General features: G+C 58.5%; 2 protein-coding genes and 3 non-coding genes across 9 annotated transcripts; 3 read left to right on the top strand and 2 right to left on the bottom strand.

Moving 5' to 3' along the window:
• The first annotated feature begins 1,176 nt into the window (after positions 1 to 1,176).
• MIR191 (microRNA mir-191) lies at positions 1,177 to 1,267 on the top strand. Its single transcript, NR_031348.1, has one exon. It is a non-coding gene; the product is annotated as a microRNA mir-191 (primary transcript).
• MIR191B (microRNA mir-191b) lies at positions 1,189 to 1,252 on the bottom strand. Its single transcript, NR_162407.1, has one exon. It is a non-coding gene; the product is annotated as a microRNA mir-191b (primary transcript).
• A 391-nt stretch (positions 1,268 to 1,658) lies between the features above and the next one.
• On the top strand, positions 1,659 to 1,745 carry MIR425 (microRNA mir-425). Its single transcript, NR_030967.1, has one exon. It is a non-coding gene; the product is annotated as a microRNA mir-425 (primary transcript).
• A 1,080-nt stretch (positions 1,746 to 2,825) lies between these two features.
• On the top strand, positions 2,826 to 5,786 carry DALRD3 (DALR anticodon binding domain containing 3). Of its 4 annotated transcripts, NM_001191397.1 has the most exon segments (12): positions 2,826 to 2,994; positions 3,074 to 3,369; positions 3,499 to 3,755; positions 3,857 to 3,936; positions 4,021 to 4,149; positions 4,395 to 4,465; positions 4,558 to 4,619; positions 4,724 to 4,806; positions 4,908 to 5,090; positions 5,167 to 5,286; positions 5,390 to 5,458; positions 5,544 to 5,783. In NM_001191397.1, coding segments are annotated over 12 exon segments (1,626 nt in total). In that variant the 5' UTR covers positions 2,826 to 2,838; the 3' UTR covers positions 5,664 to 5,783.
• On the bottom strand, positions 5,308 to 13,737 carry WDR6 (WD repeat domain 6). 2 transcript variants are annotated; one of them, XM_010817739.4, is made up of 7 exons: positions 13,584 to 13,737; positions 7,297 to 9,790; positions 7,133 to 7,216; positions 6,742 to 6,858; positions 6,535 to 6,653; positions 5,844 to 6,439; positions 5,308 to 5,734 (listed from the first exon to the last, which is right to left on the bottom strand). In XM_010817739.4, exons 1-6 carry the CDS (start codon positions 13,681 to 13,683, stop codon positions 5,979 to 5,981), a joined length of 3,375 nt encoding a protein of 1,124 aa, XP_010816041.2. In that variant the 5' UTR covers positions 13,684 to 13,737; the 3' UTR covers positions 5,308 to 5,734; positions 5,844 to 5,978. The 2 variants fall into 2 exon arrangements, with proteins under 2 accessions (XP_010816041.2, NP_001099093.1); NM_001105623.1 differs by having other exon boundaries at positions 5,308 to 5,708; positions 13,584 to 13,687.
• Between the last annotated feature and the right edge of the window lie 224 nt (positions 13,738 to 13,961).

Here is a 13,961-nt window from a genome sequence, read left to right on the forward strand (position 1 = left end):
CACCTGCCGTCCTCCCCGCCCCGGGTGCCCGCAGGCTGCCCTGGGGGAGCCGGACACCTGGAGGCGCGGCGGGCCGCAGGGCACTGCCTGGCCCCCAGCTCTCAGCCATTACGCCGGGCTCCCAGGGCCGGGGGAGGGCGGCCGAGCACCTGTTGGAGTCGCGCACACCTGGCCTGGGCGTGGCGCCCGCCCACAACCCCCAGCCTCTAATCTCGGCTTTAGAGCTTCGGGTTCCGAGGGCGGGGCGGGCAGCTCAGGTTTCCGTCGCTCGCCCCCCGAGTCCCGCCCCTCCCTAACCGTCACCCGCGCGACCGTTGGCGTCGCGGCCGCGAGTCGCACGGGGCGGGGCTGCGCCTGGATTGGCCTCTCCGGAGCCCGAGGGGGCGTGGCTGGGGGTTTCGCCTTAAAATGGCTCCAACTCTGCCCCCGGAGCAAGCGGAAGGGGACGCGTTGGTCGGGAACTTTAAGCTGCTCGTCGTGACTACCGGGCCAGACCGGACCAGACGGGAGCCTCGTCCTGTTGTCGCGCACTTCGCTCGCGCTCCGAGAATCCCGTGCCCCGCGTCTTGAGCCGAATCAGAAGGCCTACTGGCGTGAGAATCGCTGGCGCCCGCGCAGGTTCCAGCATCTCCGCGCGCCCACCGTGTGTTGGCCTCAGGGGCACGTTGCCGCGTCTCCTACCCGCTGGGCCGGGCTGGCGGGAGGCTCGGCACAACCAAGGACGGTCGCAATGGGTTTCCGGGAGTTCCGTCGCTGCAGTGCGGGCCCACTGGGCCTCTAGCGCTCCGGGTACTGGCAGCGTCACCGGACAAAGGGCCCTGGGTGCGGGGGAGTCCCCGAGGAGGGTTTACTTCCTCTCCGACCCCACGGGCGCGCTTCCCTCTTGGCTGATCCCGAAGCCCGCCCCACCGCCGTCACTACAGTGGCCCTGACGGCGTGGGACCAACAGGGCTAACTGTACCCTGCGGATCTAATCCGAATCGAGACCTTATCCCAGGGAAGGCCCCCCCACCACACCTGTTGTGTGGGGGCCTAGGTGAGCGGCTTTTTCCCATTCGTCTTGGTTTCACCGTCTACTCCTGGGTCCGCCTCCTGGGATAGGAATGGGGGTTTTGATTTTCCTAGGGAGAAGGATAATCCTCTCAAACTGCCCTCCCGCCCTCCCCGCCCCGCCATGGCTGGACAGCGGGCAACGGAATCCCAAAAGCAGCTGTTGTCTCCAGAGCATTCCAGCTGCGCTTGGATTTCGTTCCCTGCTCTCCTGCCTGAGCAGCGTCCTGACTCAGGTGGGGTGGGCTAGCCCCCGACCCCCAGACATACTTTATTGGGTCGCTCTGGTTTCCGTCTCTTTCTCAGGTGTGCCCTCAGGCTGGAACTGACAGACGTAGACGTCAGAGAACTGAGGCGGTGGCCACCTTTGGAGCCCGAGATAGCATTGGCAAGGGAGGGAGGGCCCAGGGCCTCCGGATAGGGCTGTAGTGGCGGTGAGTCCCACAGGGCCGCCTCAGCCCGCAGCTCGCTAAAGATAGCCCTTCACTTCCTGGGGTAAAACCACCCTCAACGGTCTTAATGCACTTAGAGTAGCTGAAGTCCCCAGCTTGGCCTCCAGACCCCTAGTCCTGTTAGCAGCCATCCCCTGGTCTTGCTCACGAGGCATGGAAAGCGCTTTGGAATGACACGATCACTCCCGTTGAGTGGGCACCCAAGAAGCCATCGGGAATGTCGTGTCCGCCCAGTGCTCTTTCGGAGCTTCCCAGCGGGGCCTTGCAGCCCTAGCCCAGAAGGGGTTCTTGCCAGGCTTTTCCTGCCCCTCGGTTCCTCTATATTCTGAGCTCTGTTTACTCACTGCTCCAGGGCAGAGATCAGGGGGTTGTCAGTGCTCTGCTGCACAGTGCTCTAGTGCCTCACGTTCCATCCCTATTAAGAAAAGAGAGAACAAGGGTTAAGTGAAGACATTGAGCAGCCCTGATGGGAAAGAGGAAAGAGCTGGTAGAGGAATTGGACGCTCAGAAAAGTGTTCTTCAGCTGGGTCTTTTCAGGTCACATTGCTTATTTGACCCACAGTGGCTGGTAGTCTAAACCAGGAAATGGGAGGGTCCTTGTTACAGTACAACAGGTTAAAGGAGAGCATTAAAAGCTTCTGGAAACTATTATGATGGTTCTAATTATTCAAGATTCAAGAGAAGAAAAACGGCAATTCTATCAGAGTGGACACATTAGGAGTAAGACAACCCCTATCTCAAAGGAGGGAATGCTTGCAAATAACCTGAAACTGAAGACCACAAATTCCCTTTAAAATGTGACTTTTTTCAGTAGGTCATGAACGTGGCTTTTATATTACCTGCCCTATTTCAGAATCCACTTGTAACTTTAGGCGTTTTGATCATGTGTGCTTAGTCACTAGTCGTGTCCGACTCTTTGTGACCCCATGGACTGTGGCCCGCCAGCTCCGCTGTCCATGGGGATTCTCCACGCAAGAGAACGAGTGGATTGCTATTTCCTTCCCCATTGATCATGTGTACATGGAGGAAATGAAACGTTATACAAATACATAAATGTAAGAGAGACAACCTTGCCTGGGCCCCACCGGATTGCGTGGATTCTTTCCCTTGTTGCTGCTGCGGGCAACAGCGACAGAGCCCTAAGTCCGGAGTAGACCCCGAGATTTCTTACCCTAGTCCGGACCAGTCAGGTGGACCACGCGGCGTAGGGGAGTGAGCGCAACTGTCCACTGTCCACTCAGGAGTCCCTGCCAGTTCCCCGCCCCAACCAATTGGCCTTCCCGGAAATCCCGCCTCGACGTTTTGTTTCCGGTCCCGCCTGCCCCTTCCGGTAGCCATGCGCCTCGGGGTAGAGGAGACGCTGGGAGCCCTGAACTCGGCCTTGGGGCCTGGCGGACCAGTGTGGTTCAAGGAGACGCACGCCCGCCACCTGCGTGCCCGAGACTTCTTGGCACCGCGCCGCGCACTGCAGGCGCGCTTTGGGGACGACCAGGTAGGCGCGCGCATGGCGGGGACGTGGGCCGGAGACAGGTGGGAGCGCAGCGGCCGCTCACCTCCCTGGCTTCCCACAGGTGCCCGAGGGCGTGGTTCACGCCATCGTTGGCCTACAGGGTCCGGGCGTGGCCCCAGTGCTGTGCTGCGCGCCGACCCCCGCGGGGCTGGCTCTTCGGCTGCAGCGGTCCGTGGTCTTCGAACGTGTGCTCTGTTCCGTGGCCGCCTATGCCGCGCCCGCCGCCCCCACCGCCCCTACCCCGCGCATCGTCCTGCACTGCCCGGCGCTGCGCGGCAGCCCTAGCGCCCTCCGCCTGAGCCAGCTCCGTGCCGTGATTGTGGCGGACCACCTGGCACGAATTCTGCAAGCTCACAGGTGAGTGAGGCCCAGAACGAAGGTGCGCGATGGCTTTGGGCGGGGGCAGGCCGCACCGCTCTGCGAGTGGGAAGTCGGAGCGAGCTGAGCCAGGTGCTCAGGCTGAGGCGGCCGTCTCGCTTCTCGCAGGGTGAGTGTGCGCCGAGTCCCCGCTGTGCGGGACCCGCACATGACGGCTTTCCTGCAGCAGCTGCGGGTGGACTGGCCCGAGGTCTCAGAGAAAGCCTCGACCGAAGCCCTGAGGAATCGCGCGATCGCAGAGCTCTCCCCTGCCGGTTATGCTGGAGCCCTGCCCCCTGGCACCCTGGGTCGAGTGTGCCTGAAGGAACTAATGGAAGAACGGGGACGCACAGCTGGCTATGACCCCAATGTGGACAGCTGTCTGGGTAGGCCCGGGATCTAGGGGCCAGAAAGTCGGGACGCCGCTCCCCCCCCCCCCCCGCCCCCGCACTCCCGGGCCAGCCTCAGCCGTGTGTTCTCTCCCCAGTGACGGAGGATCTGCTCTCTCTGCTGGCCGAGCTCCAGGAGGCTGTGCAGGCTGGGGCCGTGGGCAGCTCCCTAGGCCTGGTTAGTGACTGCTGCCCCACCCTGGTATGCTTCTGGCAATCCAGGTGTAGTGTATCCCCCACAGTGACTGTTCTACCCCCACAGGCTGCAGCCCCAGATGCTGGTGCAGATAGCTACGTGGTCCTACACGTAGTGAGCTGTGAGGAGGAGTTCCAGCAACAAAAGTTGGATCTACTCTGGTGGAAGTTGGATCATCAGGCTCCTCTCTCACAGGTAGGTTAGTGATGGTAACCTTCCCACAGCAACCTCAGAGGACTCCTTAAAAGCCACTTGTTAGCTGATGGGTCCAGAAGGTGACACCTGACTGTGAGGGGGACCTTAGGCACATGCAGCAGGCGCTAGGAGAGGGCTCTGGACTTGAGACAGAGTCTTAAGGTTGGAAGCTCGGGGAGTCCAGGAACACGTTGAGGTTCTTGGAGGGTATCATCAGTGGCTGACCCCTGCTATCTTCCTGACAGAAGCACCTGGTCTGTGGCCCAGTGAAAGTAGCTGGTGCGCCCAGCACCCTGACTGCCCCCGAGTACTACGAGTGAGTGAGGCTGGAAGGCAGGTCACCGAGCCAGGCCGGTGGAGGTGGGGGGACTCTGCCCACCAGTCCTCCTCATTCTCTTCTCAATGCAGGCTCCGGCACACCCAGGTGTGCAAGGTGTCATCACTGAAGCATGGCAAGGACCTGGAACAAGGTACACTTGGGAGACCCTGCTTGTGCTTCCTGTAGGGGGAGGTCATTTGCACACATGCCCCTTGTTCTCTGCCTGCAGAGACTGACTGATCCGTACTCTCTCAGATGCAGCCTGGACGGATATCTTCAGGGTTCTCTCTGTGGCAACCGTTAAATTTGAGATGCTCAGCACAGCCCCCCAGAGTCAGGTGAGCCTGGGCATCTTGCCAGACCAGGGCTGGGGGTTGGAGTTGGGGGACAGGCTGTGCGGTGGCAGTCCTCCCCGTGCAGCTGTGCCTTTATTCTTTAGCTTCTCCTGGCCCTGGCTGACAGCAGCATTTCTACCAAGGGCAGCAAAAGTGGCACCTTTGTCATGTATAATTGCGCACGTCTCGCCACCCTCTTTGAGGGTTACAAGTGTAGCGTGGAACAAGGTCTGTACCCCACCTTCCCGCCTGTGAGCAGTCTAGACTTCTCCCTGCTTCGTGATGAGGTGAGCACCCCTCCTGGGTAGCTGGCATGTGTAGGAAGCTCGGGCCTTTCCCTCCCAGCGCCCTTCTCCCCCACAGGGTGAGTGGTTGCTACTCTTCAACAGCATCCTCCCCTTCTCAGACCTGCTGAGGCAGATGGCAGCCCTGACCCTGACCCGCACCGCCCCAGGGCTTCACGTCACTGCGCGCACAGAGACGGTGAGGACGGAAGAGCAGGACTCACTGCACACACTATTCTTTATTCTGAGCTGGGGACAAAAGGAGGGGTGGGCCAGGGCCTCAGTTTGGTCTCTGTGTCTAGGTATGCAAGTTCCTGGTCCAGCTCAGCATGGACTTCAGCTCGTACTATAACCGGGTACACATCTTAGGGGTAAGTGCACAGCTAAAGGGCAGATGGGGGCGGTTGGTACAGGGAAAGCAAAGGATGAGACCAGCAGCCTCCTCCTCTCCTCCAGGAGCCTCGGCCACACTTGTTTGGTCAGATGTTTGCCCGTCTGCAGCTTCTGCGGGCCGTGCGAGAAGTGCTCCACGCTGGGCTGGCCATGCTGGGTCTCCCTCCGCTGAGTCACATTTAAGGCCACAGAGGCCTTAGGATCCAGGAATGTCCACCAAGTCAGCAACTGAAAGGGGCGGAGCGGGGGGGGATCTGGATTTGTTTTTAGTGATCTGGAGCCAAAATAAATTGTGTGACAAGGTTTTGTCCCGTGGTGGGAGTGGGGCGTATTCTTGGTCTGTCCAGGTGGCATCCTACTCACCTTCAGCTCCTGCTCTGAAGTCAGGGACCCGCGGCTGCCTCTTCCTCCCCTCTGGGCACACCAGGCATGGGCACAGACAGTCACTCTGTCTGTGAGCAGGCCCCATGCCCAGCATGCCGGCCACCGCGGGATGTCTTAGTCGTACCAGTTGTAGACCTCAAGACCCTGGCCCCCCAGAGCACAACGGTGGCCAAACTCTGGGCTCACGGGCCAGCAGTCCATGTCGGCCACATCTGCTACGTGGTACACCGTGCTGTTCATAAAGGTGGGTTCACCATGCCCCAAACGCCAGAAGGTCAGCCGTTGGTCGATGGAGGCCGAGACCATGAGGCTGCGGCTTAAGATCTTGAGGCCTGTCACATGGGCAGCGTGCGCACAGGGGACGGAGTACTCCTCCAGCACTTGCAGCTGGGGCAGCAGCTCAGCACCCCCCACCGCTTCCTCCAACTCCGGCATCTCCACGGCAAGCACAAAGACGTGGAGGGAGCCGTCCTCGCTGCCACTGGCCACGAGGTGGCCCTCACGGGTGGGCAGGGTGTGCAGGCTGTTGACACCACAGCTGTGAGCCTGCACCGTCAGGCAGGGGCTGCCCAGCTCTGGAGGAAGAGGAGAGGACAGCTGTCAGGACCCAGCCTGACACACGGCTGAGTGCGTGCAGGGGGGCGCAGCCAGTGGCAGTGTGGCTACTCACGGAAGGGCAGCCCAAGGTCCGCTGCAGCCTCCAGGGCAGGGGAGTCTTGGTCCAGCATGGTGGTGAGGTCCCAGAAGGCCAAGCTGCCGTCGGTGGCTGCGCTGCACAGGAACAGCCTCCTGGAAACCAGAAAGCAGCTGGGTGAGGGAGATGGAAAGCAACAGGAGGCCCCCAACCCATGTGGGACCACCACGCAGGCCCTCTCACCGCCGCCGATTGGGTGCCTCATGTGTGAAGGCGTGCACCTTGAGGACACAGCGCTTGTGGTGGGAGGTTTCAGCCAGCAGCTGCAGTCGCCGCCCAGAGTCCTGCAAGAGAAAGAGCCTGGGGCGCGGGGGGTAGTCCAGCTCAGAAGCCACTCGGAACATCTGTACACCCTTTCGTTTGCCTCCAGGCTTCTTGGGTCCTATACACTAAGAAGCCCCAGCCCCTGCACCACAGACCAGTATTGGTTTATGACCTGTTAGGAACCAGACCAGGAAGTGAACAGCAGGCAAAACCAGAACTATCTCATCCCCATCCATTGCCCCCACCCACTGTGGAAAAATGAACTGGCCCCTGGTGCCAAAAAGGTTGGGGACCAGTGCTTTACACTCACCTCACTGCCCCATCACTACAGGCGGCAGCCACAAGCGGGCCAAGGCCAGGCCGGTCCAGCTCACACACAGCTAGGGACATGTACCTGCGGGGACAAAAGACAGACGTCACTCGGAGCCTGGCCTTGCGTGCCCAGCCCTCGCTGCTGTCGGGAGTGCACCTCACCTGGTCTCAGGGTCCACCTTGATCATCCGGTGCCGGTGGCGCTGCCGGTCCCAGTATTCGTCGAGCCGGTGTGATGAAAGGTGCATGACGTGGCAGGCAAGACGGCTTGGGGGGCTGGGGTCTGGGGTGACCATGATTGTGAAGCAGTGCATCTCAGCCCTGCCCCCCGCAGATACCACATGGGCGGTCAGGCCTGGCTGAGGATCCTGAGGGCCACCTGGGGTGCCAACACCCCACACAGCCACTGCACGCACCGAGGAGATGTGGTTACAGACCGCTGTAAGCGCATGGGCCGAGCCTGTGGCTGTGGGGAGCGCCAGGACACAGACGGTGGTGTCCTCACTGCACGTGATCACGATGTCGATCAGGCCAGGGCCCTCACTGCCGGGCTCGACAGGCTCGCCGGGCTCCAGGTGGTCAGGCTGCAGGAAGCTGGGCACCCCAGACTCAGGCCCCAGGGTGATGCTGCCCACACGCTTTACACAAGTGATCTCCCGGCCGTGCAGGCTTTCCCGGAGAATCACATGTGGCCGCGTGCAGCCACCCAGAGCCCGGTAGAGCATCACGTCGCCATCCTTGAGGTAGGCGAAGGCCATGGCTGCCTCGGTGTCAGAGAAGGCCCAGGAGCGGTGCCCTCCGCCACAATTGATGATGTGCAGCTTCTCATGCGAGCGGGGGCTCCACACCACGAACTCATTGGCATGGAAACCCAGGATGACCATGTTCCCGTCGGCCACCATACGGACCCCAGCCACCCAGTTCATCCCCCGACAGGGCTTTTGCCTTAGCACTGGCTGGAGCTGCCCGCCTCGCACAAAGAGCTGGTAGTAGGAACCGTCACGCCCTGTGGTGTACACGTAGCCACCGTGGCAGGTGACTGAGGTCACACCCTGTTTCCCGTGCAGAGAAGGGAGGGTGGACATAGGGCCCCACTCAGCCAAGGAGGGCTCCCCCTCACCACTGCCTGCTCCGGGCGCTGAGGTGATCGCCCCAACCTTGCTCACCACCCCAAGATCCTTGAGCAGATCTGGTCGGGAGGGATACAGCAACACAGAGCCCCGGCGGTCCCCACACACCAGGAAGTCGCCTGGGGGGAGGAAGGCACTGCACGTGTGCCACCTCTGCTTGCTTGGAGGCAGGAGGTAGCGGCAACGTTCCTTGACAAAGATGGCCTTGCCAGAGGGTGCCGCAGAGATCTCCAGGCAAGCCACCACGCCGCCGGGGCCCGATGCTAGCAACAGAAGCTCCTCGTAGCCTCTCAAGGCCCAGCTCAGGCTGTGCACCTTCCCTGGGAACAGGGTCAGGTCCACAGCTGCAGTCGGAGTGTTGATGGGTACAACCTTGACGCGCCCTTCCCCGTTGGCCAGAGCACACAGTCCGAAGCCCTCGGGACCAGGGGCTGCCTCCAGGAGGCAGTAGGACTGAAAGCGCTTGTCCTCCAGCAGCTGCTCCCAGCACTTGACTTCGAGGTCATAGAGGTACAGGGCCCCTGCGTCAGTCACAGCCAGTACTCGCCACGAGCCAGCCAGCGTCACAGCCTTGAGGACACCTGGTCTGCTGTGGGACTTGAAGGAGAGCGCAAAGACCCCCGAACCCGGGTGCCCACGCCCTACCAGGTGCCACAGCCGGATGCCTGAGTCATCACCCCCAGTGATCACCCAGGCCTGCCTCTCATGGGCTGCTAGGGCACGGATCCCACGGCCCTGGTGGCCCCGAAAGGCCTGGAGGATTTCGCCTTCATGGCTCCACACCAAGCACACACAGTCTTCTCCTGCACTGATAAGGTAATTCTCGAGGAGCTTGACCTGCCAGACACGGGCGCTGTGCCCAAAGCAGTGCCCAATATTCTGGACCCGGCCCCCGGGAACCCGCAGGTCACCCACCTTCCAAATGCGAACGCTTCGATCCTCAGAAGCTGTGGCCAGTAAGCCCTTGCTTTCTAGGTAAGACATGCTGAAGATGACCCCCACGTGCCCACTGACCCGTCGGTCGGGGACTACAGGCTTATCGTCTGTTAGAGCAGCCGCTGGGTACCAGACCAGGAGCTGGTTGGAAACAGCGCCAGCCACTACGGTCAGCTCCTTCCAGGTGTCTCCGATTAGACAGGCCGAGGAGAGGGTGCACCTGTCCGTGCAGGGCACATCCTGCAGGCTGCACCCTACCACGGGGTCATACAGCACCACCGAGTTGTGGCCCAGGGCCAAGGCAATGTTCCCCTCGAGCCAACGGGCATCCCAGATCCAGTCAGACATGTTCCACAGGCCAGAGCGCCACAGCTCCCGGAAGCGGCCCTGTCCCCAGCTAATTTTCACAATTCGGAGGCCCTTGCTGCCAAACGCCGCCACCATGACCTCCGAGTCAAGGTCTCCGTTGGGTTCTGGTCGCACTCGGAACCCATGGATAAGATAGTGGCCAAGCAGGTTCTGCACTCGCTTCATCATCCGCAGATGTCCACCAAAATCCAAGGTGTATACCAGGACATCTGGCCCCTCACCTGGACAGAGGCGAAAAGCCACATCAGAACCCCTCCTCTAATTCTCACGGGCCAAGAAGAGACAGGGAGCAAGGGAATTGCTCAGCAGGTAGCTTATGAACGTATTAGGTCACTCAATCCTGCAGGCTTGAGCTTGCTCTCAGCTTCAGCTGTATTCTCAGCGCTCTCTCTGAGCCCCTTGTCAGTTACCCATGACACTCAGCTCAACCATGAATTCGTCAAACTCCCATCTCCTCCTCATCCCACCGAACTTCTCATGCTTCAGACGGGAATCCTCAGTTTTAGTCCTCAAATCCTCGGCCTCACTGACCTTCTTCACACTAACTCCTCCCCTAGGAAACAGGCAACTGAGAAGTCAAGCATTCCACTTTTGGACCACAGCAGAACCCCTCCTGATTTCCAGGAGCTTCTCTGTATCTCAGAAGATGTGAGCACATTCAATAACAGTGGGGAGAGGCAGCCCGCAGTTTGGAAGCAGACACTCCGGTGAGCCTCAGCTGCCGCCTGGCTGCCCTGCAGGCTTGTTCGTCTACTAGCTCATCCTCAAGTTCGCTCCATGCTCCTCACCCCAGTGACCTAATATTACCATCCTCTGCCCAACCCCAGCCCCAAACTGGGAAGCCCACCTCTTATCTCCAAATTCTGGAGATTTCACTTTCTAAAGAGTTTGCAAATCCAATCGACCACACTGACTTCGGTCCAGGACATACCTCTTAACTAGAGATGACAGTAGCAATCCCTCATGCTATTCCCAGCCTGCAATCTCAATCTTTTGACAGTCAATAAACATTTATTTGAGAGATTCCTGGCATTCCAGTGGTTAGGACTTGAAGCTTTCACTGCTGGGGCCTGGGTTTGATCCCTCATTGGGGAACATCTCGCAGGCAGTGTGGTCCAGCCAAAAAAAAACATGTTTGTTTTTTTTTTAATTAAAATTTTTTTAATTTAATTGTCTGATTATAAACCAGACAATGAACGACATGCTGGAGTAGTGAATAAAACCCTGCTTCTGCGGATTAAGCAGATGTTAAACACTATCACACAACAGATAGCAAAAAAAAAAAAACAACAACCCACATGAAAAGCTCAACATCACTATCGGAGAAATGTAAATCAAAACTACAACGAGGTATCACTACACCAGGCAGAATAATTATCAAAAAGTTTTACAAACAGGGAATTCCCTGGTGATCCAGCAATTATGACTCTGTGCTCTCAATGCCGAGGGCCTGAGTTCAACCCCTGGTCTGGGCTGAGCACTAAGAGCCCACATACCATAGGGTGCAATCAGAAAGCTTTTAAAGATACAAATGAGCTTATTTACAAAACAGAAACTGACGAGTTTCAGAAACCAACTTATGGATACTGAAGGGGAAACATGGTAGTTACTGAAGGGGAAATGTGGTAGGCAAGGGATAAATTAGGAGTTTGGCATTAACACATACACACTACTATATAAAAAACAGGTAACCAACAAGGACCTACTGTATAGCGCAGTCTGTTTCTAAGACCTGACACAGCCAAATAAACAAATATTTAAGCTCTATAACAGTATCACACAGGTACACTCTGTAGTTCTCATTTTGATATGTTCCAGGAAAGAACTATATAGGTTGCTTTAAGAATGTGAAACGAGGGAGGGACTTCCCCAGTGTTTCAGTGGCTAAGACTGTGCTCCCCACGCAGGGGGGTTCGATCCCTGGTCAGGGAACTAGATCCCATAAGCTGCAATGAAGACCAAACACTCTATGCGCTGCAGCCAAATTAAAAAAAAAAACAAAACAAAATGGGAAAGCTACTCTAGTGGTTCTCAACAGAGGGACACTTTCCCTCCAGAAGACACATGGCAATGTCTGAGGACACTTTCGGTTGTTACAGCTGGGAGCTGTGTGTGCTGCTGGCATCTGGTGGAGGCTAAGGATGCAGTTACATCCTACAATGTAGACAGCCCTTCACACAAAGCGTGACATGATTCAACAAATCTCTAGAGCTGAGACTGGGAAACCCTGGTCTAATCTAAGCAGACTGGGTGACTGCCAGGGGAAGTCGACTTGAGAACATAACATTTAGGTGCAGCAATCAAGAATCAGCAGTTGTTAATCAAAGGAAGAACAGGCAGGAGGGAGAGGGCTTGAACCTTTCTTGCCAGAGGAAGCATCAATTTTGAGGCCCCTGAGATGAGTGAGAGCTTTGGGGAACATGGCTAGAACAGGAAACAAAAGGTTCAAGGATGAGCTCGAGAGAATGCTACTGAGGAGGGGTTGGGGAGGCATAGCCGCATGGCCTCAAATCATGGCAATAAAGGTAGAAAAAGACACACACATGCTACATGTATGAAGTGCATCAACCAGGCTGGCCTGGCGGGTGAGAGAGGCAGGTTCTCCAGCTTGGCACCTGCATGGCTGAGGTCCCCACCTGAGCTCGAACGCCAGCAGGAGTATTCCAACTCGTAGGCCCTTGTGCACTTGAGCCTGGCACTCACGTGAGAACAGGGCTGGGAATTCAGGCTATAGGTTCACAGGGGTGGGATTTGAGAACTGTCAACAGAAATGTCACTTTGGAAATAATGGGAAGTAGATGAATTCACTTTAAAAGCTTACTAAACTAAATTTCACAAGCCATTGCCCTGCTTAAAAACTTCTCAGTGGGGCTTCACCAATGGGGCTTTATGCCCCTAAAGATAAGTCAGATCGACGGCTGAAATGGACTAGTCTCTGCTCATTTCTCCAGCCTCTTCACCTAGACAAAGCCCTTCCGCTCTGCCTGCTAAATCCTCCCAAGAACGGCCTCTTTTCCATAAAGTGGCAAATTCTGTCTTAAATCCTGTTTTCCCCGAGTTTACTCTTGTGGTTCTTCAGTTTTCTGCCTACCTATTCCCTCCTCCAGGAGCCTCAGGAGTTTAGCTCACGGTAGGAACCTTGGGCTCCCAGAGCCCTCACAGCAAATCAAAACTGGGTCATCGCCCGCCCTAATCTCCCACCCCCGTACATCCACCCCTCTTAGGACTCGGAGCAGCTCACTCAAGGCTTGCCAGCCAGTGCCCTGCCTTGCGACCCTTATTAAACTCAGCAGCTCTAACATAAGTCACTAGTTCTAGCTTCCAGTCGGACTCCACCGCTCGATGGGGCTCTGTGGCCTCGGGTCCCTGTCCTTTGCTACCCGAGCCGACCCTCCTCAGAAGAGGCACTGACATGGGATTTCCTGGACCCCAACCATCTCGGGAGGGGCCTCAGCCTCCGCCTCCCCGAGCACTGGCCTACTCAGAAAGATCTCATCCTCTGGTTTCCCGCGACTCCATGCTGCTCAGAAGCTCTTCACCCCCACCATCTAGGGAAGAGCATCACCCGCCCCTCTCTCACTCGAGAGGCCACACCCCCTCCTGGGCTGGCCCACCCCCGAAAGGCCACGCCCCGGACCCTGGACTCGCCCACTGGGGGCTTCATCACGGAGCTCCCCCCGCATCCTCGCTGGAACGATGAAGCCCCCGCGCGACTCGTCCACAAGCGTCTCTTATTCCCTTCCCCCGCCCCCCCGCCGACCGCGTTTCCCTGCACCTTTCTGCCGCCCCCAGCCGCCCTCTCCGCATCACCTGCAGTTTCTGAAAGGCCTCGGGAACCACCGCAGCTCTTTGTTTCCTGGGCTCCTTAGGCTGCGCTTCAGCCCCGCCATGCCGTGGGTTCCCGCCCGCCGCCCGTCCTCCTCCCACACGGGGCATCCCTTTGTTCTTAAGGCCCCTCCCCAGGCGAGCGTTCGGTTTCTTCTCCGCTAGCCCGCGCCTCGAACCACAACTCACCCGCCAATAGCCGCTCCCCCACGCACTCCAGACCCGTGACCGGGAGGAGTATGAGCTCCGAGGTTGCCCGCGGCCAAACGTAGTCCTCGTGAGCGTCCATGGCGGTCCCTCGAGCCGCTGCAGCTGCCACGGCCAAGAAAGGAGCAGAGCTCTCGCGAGACGAGCCTTCCCGCGTGCTGCTGCGCTGCAGCTCTACGGCTCCCGTAGCAACAGGTAGCAGAGGCAGGGGCGGCCGCCGCCTAGGTCCAATGACGACCGCCCTCCGCCCCATGCTGTCCGGCTGGGATTGGCCGGGCCGAATCGCCCCCGTCACATGACGTACAAGCCCCACCCGGCCGCGGCGCCCCGCCCCGCCCACTGTACCTATAGCCTACTCCG

Source organism: Bos taurus, chromosome 22 (assembly GCF_002263795.3).
Source record: "Bos taurus isolate L1 Dominette 01449 registration number 42190680 breed Hereford chromosome 22, ARS-UCD2.0, whole genome shotgun sequence".
Classification (NCBI taxonomy): domain Eukaryota; kingdom Metazoa; phylum Chordata; class Mammalia; order Artiodactyla; family Bovidae; genus Bos; species Bos taurus.